This window comes from Lonchura striata, chromosome 2, assembly GCF_046129695.1.
Source record: "Lonchura striata isolate bLonStr1 chromosome 2, bLonStr1.mat, whole genome shotgun sequence".
Lineage (NCBI taxonomy): Eukaryota > Metazoa > Chordata > Aves > Passeriformes > Estrildidae > Lonchura > Lonchura striata.
Window position 1 is genome coordinate 31,016,279 of NC_134604.1, and position 19,046 is coordinate 31,035,324.

The window sequence follows — 19,046 nt, forward strand, 5'->3', positions numbered from 1 at the left end:
GGTGCCATTCACTCACCCCTCCCAGGCAGGGCCGCTTGCCAGCGCAGCCGTGCGCAGTCCGTGCGCTCCGACAGGTCCCACTGCTGCTCCGGAGCTGCTCTGAGAAAGTCGCTGTGTTTTACCCAGAGCATCCCTTCACCCTCGGCCTCATCCACGGGAACTGCGAGCTGTGGTGGCAGGGATTGCTTCACCTTACAGGTACTCCTCCTCGGTGTCATTGAAATGCAAACAAACCCAAACAATTCCCGTATTTGCCACCTTGGTGTAACATGAGCCAAATGCTCCCACTGTAGAGGATTTGAACCACAAAATTTTCATATCTGATCAGCAGTCAGAAATTTTGCACAAAAAAAAAAAATCAGTTCAGCCATAACAGATTATATCCTGCTGCTCAAGCTATAAAGTTTATTATATATATATATATATATATAAAACATTAAGAACAGCTGGAAACAGGAGCAACCAGCCACTTACTCCCATCTAGAACACCTAGCAAATGAACTTACACAATGCAGTGATACAAGGAGATTTGGGTTTAGAGAAGCAACAGTCTGAAATACTAAGAAACCTATTTCTCATGGTACAAGATGGAAGGTAGCAATCAAACTTACCAGAGGAAGAAGACTGGGAAATTCTATAGGACACTACAAGAATAGTTTAGTTCCTCTGAAAGAGAAAAATTAATGCAATCAGTAGATAAGTAGCTCCCATACAGTGCAACTCAAGGACTGCAGGAAAAACATACTGGAAAGGGAAAAGGTGGAAAGCAAGTATTCGACAATGAATAAGATTGGTTAAGGCTCCCAGACAAGAAGACAAAAATCATGGATATGTTTATAGGGTCTCTACAGAAAAAAAAAATAAGATGAAAGACCACTGAACTGTTCTTAGGAAGGAGAAAGTACTTTTGCACCACCAGACAGCAACCAGTTCCTCAGGCTCCTTAGGAGCTGCACTCCCATCATTAAAGCAAAATGGAGACAGTGGAGATGGGTGGGTGCAGTTCACTGGGCCTCTTGAGAGCTCTTCTGAAACACTCCAGAACAGCTTAGCCAGCGGCTGAGCCTGGCTGTCATCTCACTTTTTGCCCCAGGCCTCCTGCAATCCTGAGTAATGCTGGCTATTCCCTGTGAATAGCCCTATCCAACCAGGACAGCAGAGTAATGCTGCATAATCCCATGAATAAAACCAGTTAAGGTAAGTGTTACTGGCTGTAGAAAACTAAAAGCTCTTAGCAAGCAGCAGTGCCAGGCAAGGAGGAAAGAACTGAGATTTGCCTCTTTATTGGGCAAGGTATAACACTCATTACATCCACAGGCTGCACGGTGAGATTTTTGTCTCTGTCTCAGCACTAAGACTGGTTTACAAAGGAACAAGCACTACTCGCCTCAAACCATATCCAACAAGAGACTGGGCTCCAGCTGAATGCTTGTCACACTGCCTAACACAAAATCAAACTCTGTTTGCTACACCGAAACTGCCTGCAGCAGCTGCTGTTCAAAAGGCACCTGACTTCCCGTGCAAAGCAAAACAACTCTTAAATTATTGCAGTAGCTAGCTCTGGCTGAAACAGAGAGAGGATGTAGTGTCCAGCAGAGTGATATAAATCAAAGCAAGAAGAGAGGAGAACTTCCATCAGTGCAGCCCTGGATAATGCAGTCAAACAGGATGTGATGAGATAAGGCTGTGTGTGGCCTTGCACACCATCCAATCAGTTACATTTGAGATAAAGGAAACAGAGAACAGAGCCTTGCTGCCCTAAGGAGGGGAGGAAAAAAACCCCACAACCCAGCAGCAAAACCCAAAGGCCAGCTCTGATCCCAGAAGTGTAGGAGTGGCCAGCTTGGGGATCCATCCTGAGCAATGGGCAGCTCGTGCCCAGCTCCCATGGCCACATCACAAGGCCACCAGCCTGGGACTGACAAAATGACTACTGGGTGATTTATGTCTCAGCTGGGAGAGAAACACGAGCCAGCGAGGGCAGCAGAGATTGACACTGCCAGGTTGTGCTGGGATTGAGCCACGCACTGGGCTGGCCCTAGCTCTCAAAGGAACAGTGGAATTCCTGGGGAGTCACTGTTATCTCCCATGTGGGAACTGTTCCCAGAGCTCCCATTCTCCCTGACTTTCCAAGACATGTGGCATGTGTTTCACAGCTTCCCAAACAGATGAAGGTTGTGGCAGGGTGAAAATGGTTAGTCACCCTCGTGCTAGCAGCAGCAGTCACCAGGAGTCATTCTCCCTGGAGCTGGTGAGAAAGCAAGGAACCAGGAGGGAGTCAAATAATCATGTCCCTTTTTTATCACAGAAGCATTAGTAGTGTCAGCTAACACAAGAAAATTGTAACTGTCCCTTTACATACACACAAGTGTAGATATTGACTGGCTAAAATGACTTGAGAATTACCACACCAAGCTAGAGAGAGAAATAAATCAAGCTGAGCATTTTACCAAAGAGTATTATTCACTTAATTATTAAAGGATAGGGAACCTTCAATACCAACCTAAAAAAACCTTGCTCCTAAACTCACTAAAACTTAGTCACCCTGAAAATCTCACCAATGAGCTCAAAAGCCCTCATTTTACCTATTGGAAAAAACAGAGGATGAAGATGTAAGTAAACCACCTAATGGAAAAACCTGAATAAGGTTAAAATCTAGACAAGTCTTCAAGGCAAGAAAAGGTTAACTTTAAAAGTGATTTGCAATTGGTAACTTCAGAGAGGCTCATGTTTAACACTGTCTGGAAATAGAGCATCTTTTAAGGGTTTGCTGACAAGTAACACTAAGCTGAGACTCACAATGCCCACTTTATGATATCAAAATCAAATTCTTTTTTCCTAATTCTGCCTCCTGCTCATTACATCTTTCAATCTCTTGTCTAGGACTCAAAGATAGATGTTCCAGCAAAGCCTCACAACTGTGACATACTTAGCTTCCCATGGCACTAATGGCAGAACTGAACATGAGCTCAGACAAGAGACAGATGTTTGCAAATCTCATCCAATGCAGTGAAACTGTTTAGCTCCAAAACCATAGTCATTCTCCAGGAAAAGAAATAGCTGAACCCGGGCTATGAGACTTTCAAGAGAATAGTGATCACACAACCCATGAATGGAGTCAAATTTCCTTTTCTGTGGTGCTTGCAGGTGCTCTGTGTTGTGGGCACAGGTGTTCTGTGTTGTGCCCTGTCTGCTCAGGACTAAGCCCTCCATTAAAGGCTCAAGAAAAATGCAAATCACCAACAGGCAGAACAGGTATATAAAATGGGACCAATTGCTCAGTGCTCTTTTGACTTTTCCTCCTTCAGTCAACCAATTACATGGGTGCTTTGATTTTAGTAGTGGTCAGGCGTGACCTTTAAAAGGATTTGATGCTTGTCATAAGGCAATGCCTAAGCAAACAGCCATGATGAAACATCTGCATCAAATGAATGAAGCCTACCCATGGCTACCAACCCAGCTGCACTCTCCTGGGCTATCCAGACACCACCCCAGCTCAGTTTTGGAGTACACACTCCATCTGGATCATGCAGCAGGTCAACATGCACTGCTTACCCATTCAGTTCTTAAGGCTGACACTGCAGAAAGTCAACCTTTCTGTAAAACAGTGTGAAATTTCCTATCAAACACACACCAGACATTTCTGCCAGATTCCAATGCTCCTACCAGTTTGATACATGAGACAGTAAAGGCACCCTCATCTCAGACCAGTGTAATTTTGAGTTCAGAACTCTTTCCTCTAAATGTGGCATAAACATGCCATCATCTCCAACCTGCTGAACACGGAATGATTTCACAGAAAGCAAATGAAAATCATGAGACTCTCTAATTACATCCCCAACCCTCAAGCAGGAATCAGTTAAAGAAAAGGAAAAAAAAAAGAAATGTCAAAAACCGAAAAACAAACTTGTCCCCAGATATTACAGGAAAGCATGAACCTTCTGATTTATCTCTTTGCCCTTCCAGACCCTTCTTGCCAGGAAGGTCAACAGGTTATATACCTTCTGCTGGATTAATCTACAGGAGAACAAGGGCAGCTAGCCAAGCAAAACTAGACTCTTAAAGGGACACAGCCAACCAAAGACTCTGCTCCAATTTTTAAAGCATGTTTTTAGAAATAAAACCTGTGACCAAAAGCAGTGGGAAAAGATGCTGCTACTCTGTTTTTCAGTTCCCATACTGGATGGATAGAAGCAGAGATTCACATGTTCTACATGCACAGATATTTTCTTCTGATGACATAGATCCTTCACAAACAAGAGGCCAGAGAAATAAATAGAATTTTATTTTTTTATTTTTATAAAAATTAGTCAAAGAGCAGTGAGTGTGCTTGGATATACTCTTCTTACACAAACCTCTCTTCTACACTTTTTTTTTCCCACTAAGCTGACAAGATTTTCAAACCAAAAGACCTGCCTAAGTCCTGCTAGTCTGGTACAAATGAGCTTTATTTCAATGAGCTTACAGAGATGCATGATCAGGTAAAATGAACTTAGGACACATTAATAAATCCTCCCTTTCCATTTCAGTATACACCTGCTCCATGTTCTCTTGACATTTCCTCCTTAGTTCAAGCAGTCCAGGTTACAAGAGATTACACTTTGCCTGAACATCTGTCATTAATGGTTACCATACTGTTGGAAGGGAGGCACTTTGAGGGCTACACTGATTTATTTTCTCTTTGGCAATAGCAAAGCAGATGTTCCAAAGGCTTGCACCCAGGCTCCGAAAGCCACTGGCACTCATGTCTCAGAAATGCAGGAGAGTAAAACACCTACCCTTTGGCAATCACATTCTAACCAAGGTAAGAACAAGGTAATTATAAACCTACAAGAGAACAGAAAAACAGAGCCAGTGACTCAGCCAGTAGCACCAGGAACTGGAAAACCTGCCCCTCCCTAGCAGGAAAACGTCTAATTCATATGGTGTTAAAAACAAAGGGGAGTGACTGAATCATCTCCAGAAAAACGAGGACCCAAGGGGCAAGAACAATAAAACCAAAAACCTACCAAACCCTTCCCCCCATCCCCAAAACCCCCAAGAACTCAAAACACCACTGCCTACCCCTAAAAAACTCTTTCTAATAATCTAGTCTCAGATTTTGTAATGAGCTCCAAGCATGCCAACTCATGGCTTTTTTACAAGGCTCTACAAAGGAACATGCCAGGCATTTATTTAACATGGTTGTTGGCAGAAGTTGCAAAGACATGAACATTCATTACTGTAAATCCTAATAAACCTGATTGCTCCTCAAAGGATGATAGAAATGCTGTGAAGGTAAAGAATGAAAAGAATACAGTCCACCACAAAGTAAGTAAGTTTAGATTTAAAATAGCATTTTTTACTCTCTACACACAGCTAAAAATTACTTCAGATTGGCTTTGGAGAGCACTGATCATATTATTAGAAAATTAACTAAAGGCTTCAAAACCATGCATAATGATATATATTATGTATGAGACACAAACAGAACCAACAGATACAGAGAGGATCCACTGGGTTGCTGCAGGGATCTTTGCTACTTCAGTTGTGTTTGACATCTCAATTAAAGATCTAAGATTGACTCAAAGTAACATTAATGAAAATTGTGGGTGACATAGAATGAAATGTACAAGCACCAGAGGGTAGAAACAATTCAAAGGGTGTTAGTGTAAAAAAGAAAACAAAAGAAGCAAGGGAGACAAATAGAACTATGTGAAAAAAGTAATGCAAAGAAAACCCAGAGAAAAAAATCAAGGAAAAAGCCCTGCCAGAAGTAGGAGCTAAAGACAGGCAAGAGTGAGAATGCTGAACAAATAAGAGTTGTCTGCAAAGCAAATGCTTCTGCAAAATGACCAATGTGACTTTAATTTGCCTGGGCTCAGATATCACTTCAGGCAAGGAAGAGAGATGAATCACTACAACTCGTGGAATATTGGATCTCATTCTGACAAAGAAACACAGATAAACTGAAGAAAGTGAAGAGTATAAAAAAACCTCAAATAATTAGAGCTAGAAAATTGAAAAATATTATTATTATTATAGACTCATTAGTAGCAAGTAAGAACTTAGAAGATGCAACTGCAGAGAGAAATAATAACTAATCGTTTCACAGAAATACACACCAAGGCAAAAACTGCTGCAGTAGAGTAAGAAAACTTTTCTGATGTACACTGCATGATGAAAAACTTGCCCCAGAAAACTTTAACATGCCATAAGGGAATGGGAGAGAAGAACCAAACCAAATCCCAAACCTAACAAACGAACAAAAGACAAATGTGAGCTACGAGGAAAGTATAATAGATCTTTTAAAAAATGTAATTACTACATTTTACATTTTTATTATACAGTTGTGGTCAGATAAAACGAAATTGTTTTGCTGTCACAGGAGCTGCTGTAAACATGGTCCAAGGAACTACTTAAGGTGGGGGAAAATGACAGTGTTGTTAAGAAAATGTCCCTATTTTTCTCCCACCTTTCATTGCACCACCTTCTCCAGACACATCAGCACATGGCCATATGATTAACTTGACTGGAGAACGCACAGATGTGGCTGAAAACCAACTTGCTAAAAATGATAAAACTTGCTGAGAGTGTTACTTTTCCTCTGGATCAGTCTCGGCGCAGTGAACAGCAGTGCCAGCGCCCCTGCCAGTGACAAAGCACAGAGATGTGACAAGTAAGGAAATGGGCACTTTGAGGCGCTGGGGACAGGTCCACAGCAGTGCCAGCTCAACCCTTTGTGGACCCACCCCTTGGCTTACACTGGGCTGAACCAAGAGCTGAAAGATGCAGAAAAGGACACATAATAGCAAGGAAGGAAAGCTGTGAATGAGCTTGCAAAACGGAGATGAAAGCTGTATCTCTTGGAAACAATACTTTTCAGCAACCCTCCCAAAACTCTACTTACTCTACAGACAAAATAAAGTGCCATGGGGCTCTTATTCTCTTTAAAGCTTGGCAAAACTATTTTCATACTATTTTCCCACAGATGATCTTCAATACAGCAACACTTAAATATTTATCACAATTACAGCCTAAAATACTTCAAACCCATTGGTAGCATTAATTTAAAAATCCAAAATAGTGTCAGGATGCAAGACATTGGAGAAATTCCCAGTAACCATTCTCACACACATTTATTTGCTTCGAGGATCACCTCCAAGAGGACACAAACAATGAGCTGATAGCTCCGTTTAGAGATTGATAAAACTGTTGAATGCTCAAGTTTGAAGGAGCTATTTAGGATTTAGGAAAATGTGAAAAGGTGACTGCACCCACTGCAGAAAAAAACTGAAAAGGTGACTGACTATCCTTCACTCTGGCAACCCGAATTCCAGAGAAAACCACAGAGTCCCTCAGCATCCAGCAGCCCCAATAAAGAAGTCTCTATGTTTACTAGGATGATCCCAAGCTCTTTTGTGTCATGAAAACAAGCTATGGAAACCAAAAGGCTTTAATACAGGTGAGTGTACAGGAGCATCAGCGCAGCACTTGCTGTATACCCACTCTGCTTTCCCCCTTGTTCTTCTCCTCTCGCTCCTCCCCGTTACTCTCTGCCCCGTCCTGCTGCCCATTTCCTTCTGCGGGAGAACAATAAAACCTCTCACATCTACCCAGACAGATGGACAGACAGGTGAACCAATGCTCTGCTCACTCTGTACACAGATACCGACATCAGGTCCTGGCAAAGCCGACCTGTCCCCAGTAACAGGAAAAGAGAACAATAAATCCAATCCCTAAATCTTCTTTCCTCCCGTTCAGCCCCCTGCACTTGAAAAGTATTTTGCATTGCTTATTTGTAGAAAAGTCGCAGGACCCAACTCTTAAGGTTAGAAAGAAACATGAGTGTAACTCCAGGTTAAACAAAAACAAAGTTGATAATTACTTGTGGTTAGTTCTGAGTTTTTGTTTTTCTTAGAGTTTTTATTTAACATATGCGCTCATTCGCTACAGAATACAGAAGTTCTTAAAACACGTAGAGTTACACTACTTTCATCTTCTGCAAAAAAAGCCTCATCTTTAGCATCCCATGCAAGAAACTGTTTAAACGGAATTATCTGCATAAGATAAGAGATTACTCCGGAAAGATTTTTGTTTGTTTTTTTGTGTGTGTGCTCGGTTTGTTTGGGGTTTCTTTAATCCCTTCCTGTGGCATGCCACCAAAACTCAACTCCAACTTTAGAATAACTGAACTGGGAAAACATTCCCTCCTCATCTTTTGGTAAATTTAGCCCTACAACAATCTACGTACCTTCTCACAGACAAGCTTCCTTATGACTTTTTTGTTCTTTTTTCCCACGAAAAATCATCCTTCATAATTTACATTAAAAATTACTACATTAAGTACCGTTCATCCTTTCCACTCTCTCCAAGCGCATCTCTACGAACCGCACAGAAACCGCTTTTTTTTTTCCCCCTCTCCCCATTAGCGCTGCAGTTTTCAGCGACCGAGTTCCCGAAGTGGCAGCGCGGGCAGCGCTTTCCCGGCGGGGGAAGCCGCCGGAGGCTCCATTGAGGATGTTCCCATCGCTTCCTTTGTACGCCTGTGCCTCGCCTGTCGCACACGAGCGGCTCCGCACCCTCCCTTCCAGCCCGTCTCCCGCAGGCACCCGCGCCACAGCCATCGTGCAACAGCGTGTCCCGACCTGAGCGAGGCAAGAGCGGCTGCTGTTCCGCAGGGGCAGCGGGGACCGGCTTCAAATCCTCCTTCAGCTCCAGGACTTTCTGCCGAGAGAGCACCGAGCGCTGTTACTGCGCGCCTGCCCCTCGCTCCCGCCCGATCCCCACCTCCGAGCCCGCAGGGGTGGGAGCGGGGGCTGGTTCGGGGCAGCGGGCGGCTCAGCCTCCCGCTCAGCATCGTCGCCGCCGCCAAGTCGCAGAGAAAAAAAGTTGGCGAGGAGCGGCTCCGGGGTGGGCCCGCGGGGCTCCCCCTTGCCGGTCCCGCGGCGGCGGGGAGAGGCGAACAATGCCGGGCCGGGCGGGTGGCCGGGAGAGGATGGGATGGAATGGGATGGGATGGATGGGATGGGAGCGGGGGGGCAGCCGGGCCGGCGGGAGCGGAGGCACAAAGCGCACACTCACCTGAGGAGCGCGGCGCGGCCGGCGGGACGGCGAGCCCGGGCGGCGGCGGGGCGGGGGGACGGCCGGGCAGGAGTTTGGGAGGAAAAGGGAGGGTTTTTATTTCCCCTGGAGTTTGAAAGGAGGAAGTGAGGAATGCGAGGAATGAGAGTTGGTATGAAATGAAGGCGGCCGAGGGAGGGAGGGACTGCCGGCTAAGGCAGGGGCTGGGACGGGGCGGGGAGGGGACTGGCGGGGGGCGGGGGGCAGCGGGAGAAAGGCCGGGGCGGAGTTGGGAACAAAACCCAGCGGGGCCGGGCGCTCCGCGGCCGGGGGCCGCGTGTGACCGGGGCGGAGGGAACGCGGGCAATGGCCGGAAGAGGGGCCCGCGGGGGCGGGGGAAGGAAACTCCGGGCGGGCGGCCGGCAGCGGGGGAAGGGGGCGGCTCGACAGCGCTGGGAGCGGGCGGGACGCCGCCGCCTCCGGGAACCGAGAGCAGGCACGGCGCCCGGCGCGGGAGAGCTTGGAGTGCGCGGCTCGCTCGGGCCGGCCTCGGGTCCCCGGGAACGCCGCCGCTTGCCTGGTGCTTCCCCTGGGGCGGTGAGCCAAGCGCCCGTGAGAGCGCTCCGGCCCCGGGGACAGCCCCGCGCCGCCCGGACAGGGACGCGGCTCCCGGGCTCCCCCCTGCGCGCCCGGCACGGCCCGGCGGCTGCGGAGCCCCTGAGACCGGCCGTGATTCCCACCCTGAGACCGGCCGTGATTCCCCCCCAGAGGCCGGCCGTGATTCCCACCAGCACCGCGGAGCCGCCGCGAAACAAATAGCTCCAGCCCGACGCGGCAGCCCAGCAAAGTGCTCGCCCACCAACCCGCAAAGCAATGTCTTCCCCTTGGCTTTTCTCAGCCTCATGTCAACGCTGCTCCTTTCCTACCTGTTCATACAGGAATGCCGGTGTGCTGCGCTATAAAATTCTGATAGAGACTGAGAATCGCACGAGGGTTGAAAAGCCACATCCCCCAAAGCAAAAGCAGTAGGAAACCAGCAAGTTTAGTACATGTAGCTACCGTCTGTCCTAGCAGCAGCTCGGGGAATGTAGCTGCATCAGCAAACCAAACTTTTCCATGGCTTCAGCAGGTGATTTTGTCACAGGTGGCTGGTGTTCACGTAACTACCTGTGAAGATTTATAAAACATGGTTGCCTTTCTTTAAAACTTCCGTTTAAAAGTTTTATTGAAGAAACTTGAGGGTTTTTGTAAGAACCCAAAGCTAAAAAAGTTCCTAACTCTTTCAAATTGCTGTGAAAATCACAGAGACTGGAAACAGGTCCTAAATGTGTCCTAAGGCCTCAGAATTGATGCGCAAACCCCATCAATTTCATAAAACTAAGATTTTCTGATACAAGTGTAGAAATGAAGAGTACATACAACATAAATAAGGTGATGTCACAAAATTCAGTGAAACTACTGGAGGGGTGGGGTGTGTTCTGTTGTTTTTTTAATATAAAGCCCTGTAATTAATTAATCTAGTCACTTTTTCTATTAAGCTATATATATGTTTTAAAAACCCCTATACACATGAAAGGTAATTCACTTCTTATCACATATATTCAGTTGGAATTCTAGGCCAGGTCTCATACTTATGTGACTAACATTGTTTTGCTCCCATTTCCTTGCCAAACCAACACAGCTCAAAGAGAAGGAATTAAAACCTATTCCTTCCTGTGAATCATCACACAAATTGTTTGCAAGACTTCAGTCAGTTGCAGATGGAAATTCACTCAGGAGAATACAGGTTTTTTAGTGGTGTGTTGTTTGGGTTTTTTTACTGGAGGTAATGCAGAACTAAACAATTCTGCTTAGAACAGAAAGCTGAGAGTTGGACAAACATCAGATTAATTCCCCAACCCTATTTGTACTCTATCAGAATGATTTTCTTCTGCAATTTTAAAATAAAGCCCTTTCCCCTCCCCAAGTAAATTAGTATTGCTTTCCCTATAATAAATAAAGGGCTCAATTCAATTAGGCTTAAGAAAAAAATCCTTTGTTTTCACCAAAATTTCAGTTGTTTTGTTGCAGACAGTGCAATGGGTCGCCTTGTATGGAGATGTTAATTGAATCAAATTAAATTATCAAAAATTTCAGCCTCTGGAATATATTAACTCATTTATGTATTCTCTAAATCGAATGTTAAATTTCCAGAGCAGGTTATGGTTACCATAGCCTTTACCTTAAAGCATGCTGGAGAAGTTAGTTTGCTTCTGGATTTTTCTTCCATTTTGGCACAGAAGAAGTGACCTCCAGCTTCCAGTGAGGAAATAATAATTCAATCTAGAACACCTTAAGGGATGCAAGAAGAAAAGAAACTATAGAGTGTACAGTTCAAAAGATACAAGAGTTAACACTGGTGCAGGATCTCTGCCTTCTTTCCTGGAAGAGCTTTCAATTGTTGTCACCTCACAGTGGGAGCCAGCTGTTTTCCCTATTAGTAAGGGAGCCCTTACACATCAGTGTTGCTTTTCCACTCTTTTTCACAACAGTACGCTGAGCAAAATTTCTTGGTCCTAGGATTACTAAAGGGACTTTCTTAATTCTGAACTAGTTCCAAACTGCAGTTTGGTACAAGAGTTTGATCTGGTGGCAAAGATGAGATTCCTGACTCTGCAAAAGAAGGAATCTGTCCACAGGTGTGTTTCACAGGACTACACACAAACTCTTAACTTGTAAGTAACAGGGAAAGGTTTGCTTGTCTTCTGTACCAGGAACAGGAAACCTAATTCAATGTCCCCCAAGAGATTTACAGAGCTGTTAATTCCACCAAGTAGAGAAACACACTAATTAATTATTAGTATAAGAATTATGCTAACAGCAGCAAAGCCTCCTGTCCTACTGCTACCAAATTCAGCAGCAAAATTTCAATGAGAGTGAGACCGCCCTAAAAACACAATAAATCATTCACTCTCTTTTATGTTTGTAAGCCCAAGAGCCTATAGCAGCCTAGGAGCCATTTCCATCTGCTAGGCTTGCCTTTAGGAATCCAACTTAACCATTTAATATGCTTCTTTAAGATCTCTGTGGCATTTCTAGCATGTTACATTTGCATATATGCAACTAATACTGCTGTGTTAAAAACAAATGTCCAGTCATGTTTCCCACTTTTCTCTCCCCTCTAAGACTAATTTGGCTCAGATGGAAATAGTGGAAAAAACAGAGCTGCTTGAAGAATAGGGCTTACATGTTGAGAGCTGTGCCAGTTTCTGATTATCAGATCCATCATATCTCCTCTTACTGAGGTTCATACATCTCTCAGTGGAAATAGGAAAATATAACCACTTCAACTTGGTGTTCTTCCTAGCCTTGTATGACTTCACGATCTGATTCAGAAAAAAAAACATGTTCATGTGCTTCAACAGTTGAATAGGTTCAGATGGAAGGTGGGAAAATGCAGTAAGGACTGTCTCAAATGCCCTAGCTGGATGCTGGGAAAAACATTAAAAACATGGGGCAGAGAAATTGAACTAGCTTAAATAATCAAATAGAAACCAAGAACTATAGTGTAATACCTGATAATATTGGGGAAGGAAGGAGTAAAAGTATTAGAGAGATTACCCTTACATTTATTCCCAGATTTCCAAGTGTATGGGAAAAATACCCAACACCACAAAGAAAGTGAACTGAGAATTAGAAAGGAAAAGAGTAAGAAGACAGATTATATTCAAGAAGATAGAAAGACACTGAGGTAATATGTCACAGAGAAGGAACAAAATACACCCACAAGTGACAATTCTAAAAAGAATAATTTAGAATTAAAGACTTTTCAATATATAAATTAGTTTATTTTCATTTAGATATAAAAGTTATAAATACAATTAATGTAAAATAGTATCTGATAAAGATGACTGAATCAGTTCATCTATCTGTGTAATTTTACTGAGAGGCTGTGATGTGATCATTTGATGTCAAGAAATAGCTTGAAGAGTCACTGCTGACAAGGCTAATTAAGTAAAAGGATGCTTTCTGAGCACACAAAAAATCATCTTGAATCAGAAATTAGCATCCTACCTTCAGATCACCCCAAAATAACATAAGGCAATTTCTTTCACACATTCCTAGTCAGAAAAATAATCAGACAGGTACACAAACTGACTTATTTTCCTGGATGGGCAGAGGGAATGCAGGACCATCAGCCAAGATTTCAGAAGAGCACAGCTGGAAAACACGGCTAGGTCTCATCCTCAACCTGCTGAGCAGGAAGGCACAAAACAGATCCATCAGCATTCAAGTTCTCTTCATGGACTGCTTTACTGGCAAAATCATCTCAAGGAAATATCTCAGCAGCTACTGAAAAATGCTCATCTGAAAAATACAAGGACTTCTCAGCCTCAATTCATATTTTACAGTTAAATACAGTGTTTATTCATGATTACAATCATTATTCTTTCTGGCTGTATCAGAAAACGTCTTCACAAAGTTTTGTTAATTTGAAAGCGCAAGTGATACCTTACCGCTGCAAAGACTCCAGAGACCAAAAGCAATATATCTGCTCTTTGCAGTTTGAAACAGAGTTAGTCTACTGACAAGGACAATATCCAAAGCTGGAGAACACCTAACTCTTGTCTCAGTAGAGGGCCACACTTCTCCAAACCATTGTGAATATGGGTAATAGGCAAGAAGCAGGCAAGACAGTAACTGTTCTGTGCTTCAGTACACAGGCCACACTATGTTGCAATCCACTCTGGTGAGTTAAGGCCACATGAATCAAGTGTTCCATGCTGTGACACAGTCTCCATACTGTACATCCAGTATTAAAAATGGAACATTGGAAGGACACATTGCAAAGCCTTGTGGTAAAATTACATTAAACTTACTGATGCATTTGAAAATACCTGTAATCTCTTTTTGAGGTAACTCCTTCTTATAGGCAGGTTAAAATTGTTTATAAAAAATCTACTTTAATATGTCATGCCTTGAGATAATCTCACATTAAAAAAAATAAAATTGGTCACAAGCTTATACCTAAAAGTGTAGCAAATTTCATGAACAACGGCATAATTAAAAAATATTTCTCATCAGTTTACAGTCTAGAGTCAACCAACCAGAATACTGCTTTTCAGAAGTGGTACTGTATATTGTTACAATACTATCTTCTGCCAAATTCAGCCAGATTCTATCATCTATTCAGTCTCATTTTGCACATGGTTAGAAGTAACAGAAGTAGCAATGAATATAATATCAGCCACTGAAAAGGGAGTGTTTGAGATTTGATTGTTCTTCTTTTGGTAAAAAGACTGTCAAGGGATGGAGAAAAATTAGAATACTGAAAGGGAAATGGAGTATTAGTCTTAGCAGACAATCATTCCACAGAGTAAAAGTGTTGTATTAGAGCCAATGTCTTATTCCAGCTCTTCTCTTTTTTTCTGAATTCGTTTGATTAGGAACTCTTGAGTAGCATCATCTCCCAGGCTTTGTGGAAGCTTCAAGGTAAATGAACATTTAGCCATTATTTTTCCAATCCTAGGTGCAAGGAGTTCCAATAAGTGGGCTTAGACTACTCTCATGCAGCATCTGTAAACAGGATTCTAAAAGCAGACTCAACACCAATGACAGAAACATCACCTAGATTTCTTGTTCTTCCACAATCCATACAGAGGCTGCTCCCAAGGTGGTCTGCTGTCAACTCCCACAATGCTCTGAAGGCTGAAACTGGTTTTCTAATAAGCCTGCACAAGTCTATCCTCCATTTCCCTTCCAATATGCTCTTCATTGGAACCTGGAACTCCTACAGGATGTAGGGATGGGAGTGAGTTCCATGTTTTATGTCTGTTGTCCCTCATTCACAAACCAATTTACTATCAAAGCTGGAGAGTCCAATAGCAAAGGCCTGAAGAGCACAGAGAGGGTAATTATAGTCCAGAGTGAACACATCTTCTGCTACACGACCAAACTGCATCACGATGTAGTCAGCTGGGGAGAAAAGATATTCAGAGATGAACAGTTTCACAGTGAAGCAAAAGAAAAAATAAACCACAACAACAAAAACCCAAACAAACAAACAAAACCCCAGAACAAAAAAACAAAAAAAACCAACAAACACCCCAACCACAACCCCCCCCACATCTGCCAGTTCCACCAGTCCCAAATATATGTAGTTGGTGTATCCATCCTTTCTCACAAGACTGGCCTTGCATCTGTCCTCTTGAGTGACTGTGCTATTCTAGAAATTACTTTTCTTCTCAGAATCAAACTTCAAACCATTCTTTTGCTAGCCTGAAGGTGCTGTATTAAACCTTTTCTTTCACTTCAGGAAGCTTTCATTTGCCCCCTCTTTTGCTGCAGTTATGGACAGCAGAATCTGCACCCACCCCTGAGAAAAAGGAGATCTTATATAATTTTCCTGACAGTTCAGAAATCCCCAGTAATCCTGAGCTAGCTTCCTTTACCCAGTTTCCTTTCTCTAGGGAGGATGTCCTATTCCTCCCAACCCTCATAAAATAAATTAGGTTCTCCCTGTTTAAGTAAGTCCTACACACTCTCCACCAGACTCTTACGGTCATTGTCATGGACAATCTGGAAGTTCTTCACTGAGGCCTGAGTGACCCTCCCATGGAAGTTCAAAACATAGGATTGAGTATCATCATTCCAGACTGGAGCCTTGTTGTGCAACTCAATGAGGTTCTCTAAATTTTTGTTTTGCCATTTTGACAGCAGACCCTCATGCTCCTGTTCAGAAGAAAGAAATATATTTGTCAGATTTGGAATGGCTCTGCCTCTGAGTACCACCTCTCTTGTGTGTGCACTCTGTCACTTTATTCCCTGTTTAATGAAACACAATGACATAATTTAAACAGTCCTACTGAATACTTTCTGCCAGTACCAGGAAGATACTTTTATAGATTCCCAGTCCAAGCATTCCTTTTCAATAAAGTAAAAAGAGTGATAGGGAAGGAAGTGTGTGTACAGGAAAGAGAGCAATTCAGAATCCACAGATAATTGCCATCCTGCTGGCATGAATCCCTTCTGAGTCTCATAATCTTTCTCTGATCCTGTTGCATCCAGTTTCCATTTCTAACATTGTAAACTTTGAAATAAAATAAAATAATCTACAATTAACTGCACAGTGCCAGGCCCTGAGGTGCTTCAGTAGAAAGTCCAAAGGCTGCAGTAGAATGTAAGGTTAAGTGAGTGATGCTCAGTATGAAAACCAGAGAGAAATAAAACCAAAAAGATACGAAGAGGAAGCAAACCAGCATTTAAAATTTGGCAAACAATGAATTACAAGGAGATTCAGGCTGTAGTGAAACATGACATATGATTTAATTTTAAAAGTTCTGCAACAAATGAAATCAAAGCTATACATGTAAAAACTCTGAAGAGTCTAAGCTTAAGGTACTAATAAGAAAAAATGCTCAGAAAACAACCTGTTGTGGAGGTCTGACTCATATGGCTATAGAACGTGCTTCAGTATTGTACAAAGATACCATAGCAGATTTTTGAGGATAACCTAAATAAAACTTCCTGTTAAGTTTAGTTACTTTTTATCTTATTTATTTTTTAAAAATGCAAAACAAACCCCTGAGAACTGGCACCAACTAAGTGCATCTAGATTTAGGCGAGAAAATTTAAGGCAGGGCCGTGGAACCATTACTGTACTAATAGGACACCAATTGAAAGACAATTAATAAATGAGCACTTCCAGATACAATTTTTCTGACCATTCAGAAGAATTAAATCTATTTTCTGGGCTCTCATGACTCTCTATCTCCATTCTTGAAGATTTTTTTTTTTTCCTCTGACCTCAGGAAACATGTTCTTTTCCTACTCTCAACATGGCTGCAAATACCATTTTCCAGCTTAAAACACTGACCACGCCTTTCAGTTGGTACCTCTTCTTTCTGCCTTTTGGTCTTCTCTCACCAAACATAAAATCCACATTAAGGGAACCTATCAATTTTCACCACACACCTTAACATACCTTCAGATACTGTTCTGTAAGCTTGTAGATCTAATGCCTCTCATATCTATGAGCAATCCTCACTAAACAGTCACAACAAAACTCCATCTGCTCCTTGTCCCTCCTTCTCCTTCAAGAATCCTTCTTTTCTGCTACTCCTACAAAAAGGCTAACAGCATTGTGATCAAAAATGTATTTATTCCCTTGCTATTGTACCAGCAGTACCTTATCTGTCTATTGCCTATCTGTTGCAATCCACATCCTGGCTAAGAATGTGAGCTCCTGAGAGAAGCAGGCATGTCCAGTGTTCATCCAGCCCTCGGCACAACAGGGTCCCAACATGAGGACAGCTTGTAGGTGCAACAGCAACAATGGAGAGATAAGTAAATCATATTCAGACTGACCAAAGGACCCATAAGGATACAAATACTATTCAGAAAGCTACAGATTAGGTAGAAGGCAAGAACAAGTTAATCAACATATTTGGGCGACATATTTATTCTCCAGGAGACTTGCTAAAGCCCTGACCCCTAAAAGCCCTGACTGTCAGCAACACCCACACCCCAACAAGGAAGTTTTAACTTCTTCCTCCAATCTGAAACATGACCAAACTTCATAACTCACATTTCGTGGACGGATTGGAATTCGCTTATGATTCATGTTCATTCCTGGAATGATCACAGACATTTTTCTGGGACCCTTAAATCCTAAGATATTAGTTTCCTGAAAGACAAGGAAAGCCATTATTTTCAGTAAATGAGACACTTCACCTCAGAGAAGGAAAGACAGCAAAACTGAACTTGTATCACCATTTGTACTAGTTATTAGAATTTTGCTGGGTACAACTGTAGCAGCAGTTATCTATTTGCAACTTTGTTTAATTACTGAGAACTGCTATCTTGCCTTTTCTCATTTAAAGAACAGTGTTAGGAGATATGCATGGTATTAACTAATTTGGAGTGTATTTCTTACCCACTAAAACATTTACAACAAAATTATACAAGTGCAATTTCCAGGCATAGGCTGTTTGCACCTGAGGCAGTAATGTGTCGAAACATTGCTAGTGAACAAGCTTTAACTATGGCAAAGGGCAAAATATCTTTCACCTGATTCTATGTTGTCTGTATATCACCAGTTAGTCTAAATGTTTCTGAACAATGAATGACATTTTTCTTCAGATGCTGTTATTTGTGTTTAAGAACACACCTACAATATTCTCTCAAATCATACTGTTTTATAAACGTTTAAGAATAAACCCAGGAAGGGAAGTATTCAGCAACTATCCAAGCTTCAATCCTAAACAGATTTTTCCAGACTACTGAAGGAGACTGCTCCAAGTGGATTGAGTACAAAAAGTAATGGAAAAAAGTCCTGGTATTCTCAAACCATTCATTTAACAGTATCTGCCACAATCCAAGGGTCCATTTAAAGTGTCCTGTAACAATATCCGTGATAACCTTTAAAATTCTCAAGGACCAGTTAAAAGCCAGAATCTTTTAGAAGTACTGAATTGATTGACAGAAGTGATACAGCTTCTTCTAACACATTAATGCATTTTGCAGACACATACAAAGGTATTTGGAGTCGAAACCTCTGTCACTTCAAAAAATACAGGGGCACATGAAAGAATGAGGGTACTGATTTTATTCATATTTAAACTTTACAAACTCCTTATAGATAAAAGCTTAGAATTCTGAAAAGCTGACTTTATATTAACTGTCTGTGTTCATTCTAACACCTTGCTGTGTCCAGCTAGGTAGGAAACTGAAGAATACTATATACAAAGAAAATATCTAGTATTACTTCTGTAAACAGGCAAGTACTGGAATTATCACATCAATTTCTTCCCAAGTGCCATTAAGATGAAGAGCAAAAGCAAAAAATCAAGATGCTGCTCCAGTAGGCTAATGCATCTTTAAGCTTCTGTAAGAAAAATAAAAACACCTGTGAGAAAAATAAAAATCCTTACACTTCACAGCAATTGTCTCGTAGAGAACCTCAAATTTTACTCAAACTGTAGGACTGGAATACACAACAATGTGACATGAGAACTCTCATGTAA

The 19,046-nt window shown here is 42.4% G+C and overlaps 1 protein-coding gene across 1 annotated transcript in view; it reads right to left on the minus strand.

Moving 5' to 3' along the window:
* Positions 1 to 12,847: 12,847 nt before the first annotated feature.
* Positions 12,848 to 19,046, minus strand: part of TULP3 (TUB like protein 3) — a 32,093-nt gene continuing 25,894 nt past the window's right edge. The window contains exons 9-11 of the mRNA XM_021548904.2: positions 17,609 to 17,707; positions 15,582 to 15,753; positions 12,848 to 14,997 (exon numbers count right to left, since the gene is read on the minus strand). Of these exons, the coding sequence (XP_021404579.1) occupies positions 14,864 to 14,997; positions 15,582 to 15,753; positions 17,609 to 17,707 (405 nt within the window). The 3' untranslated portion in view covers positions 12,848 to 14,863. The remainder of the gene's footprint in view (positions 14,998 to 15,581; positions 15,754 to 17,608; positions 17,708 to 19,046) is intronic.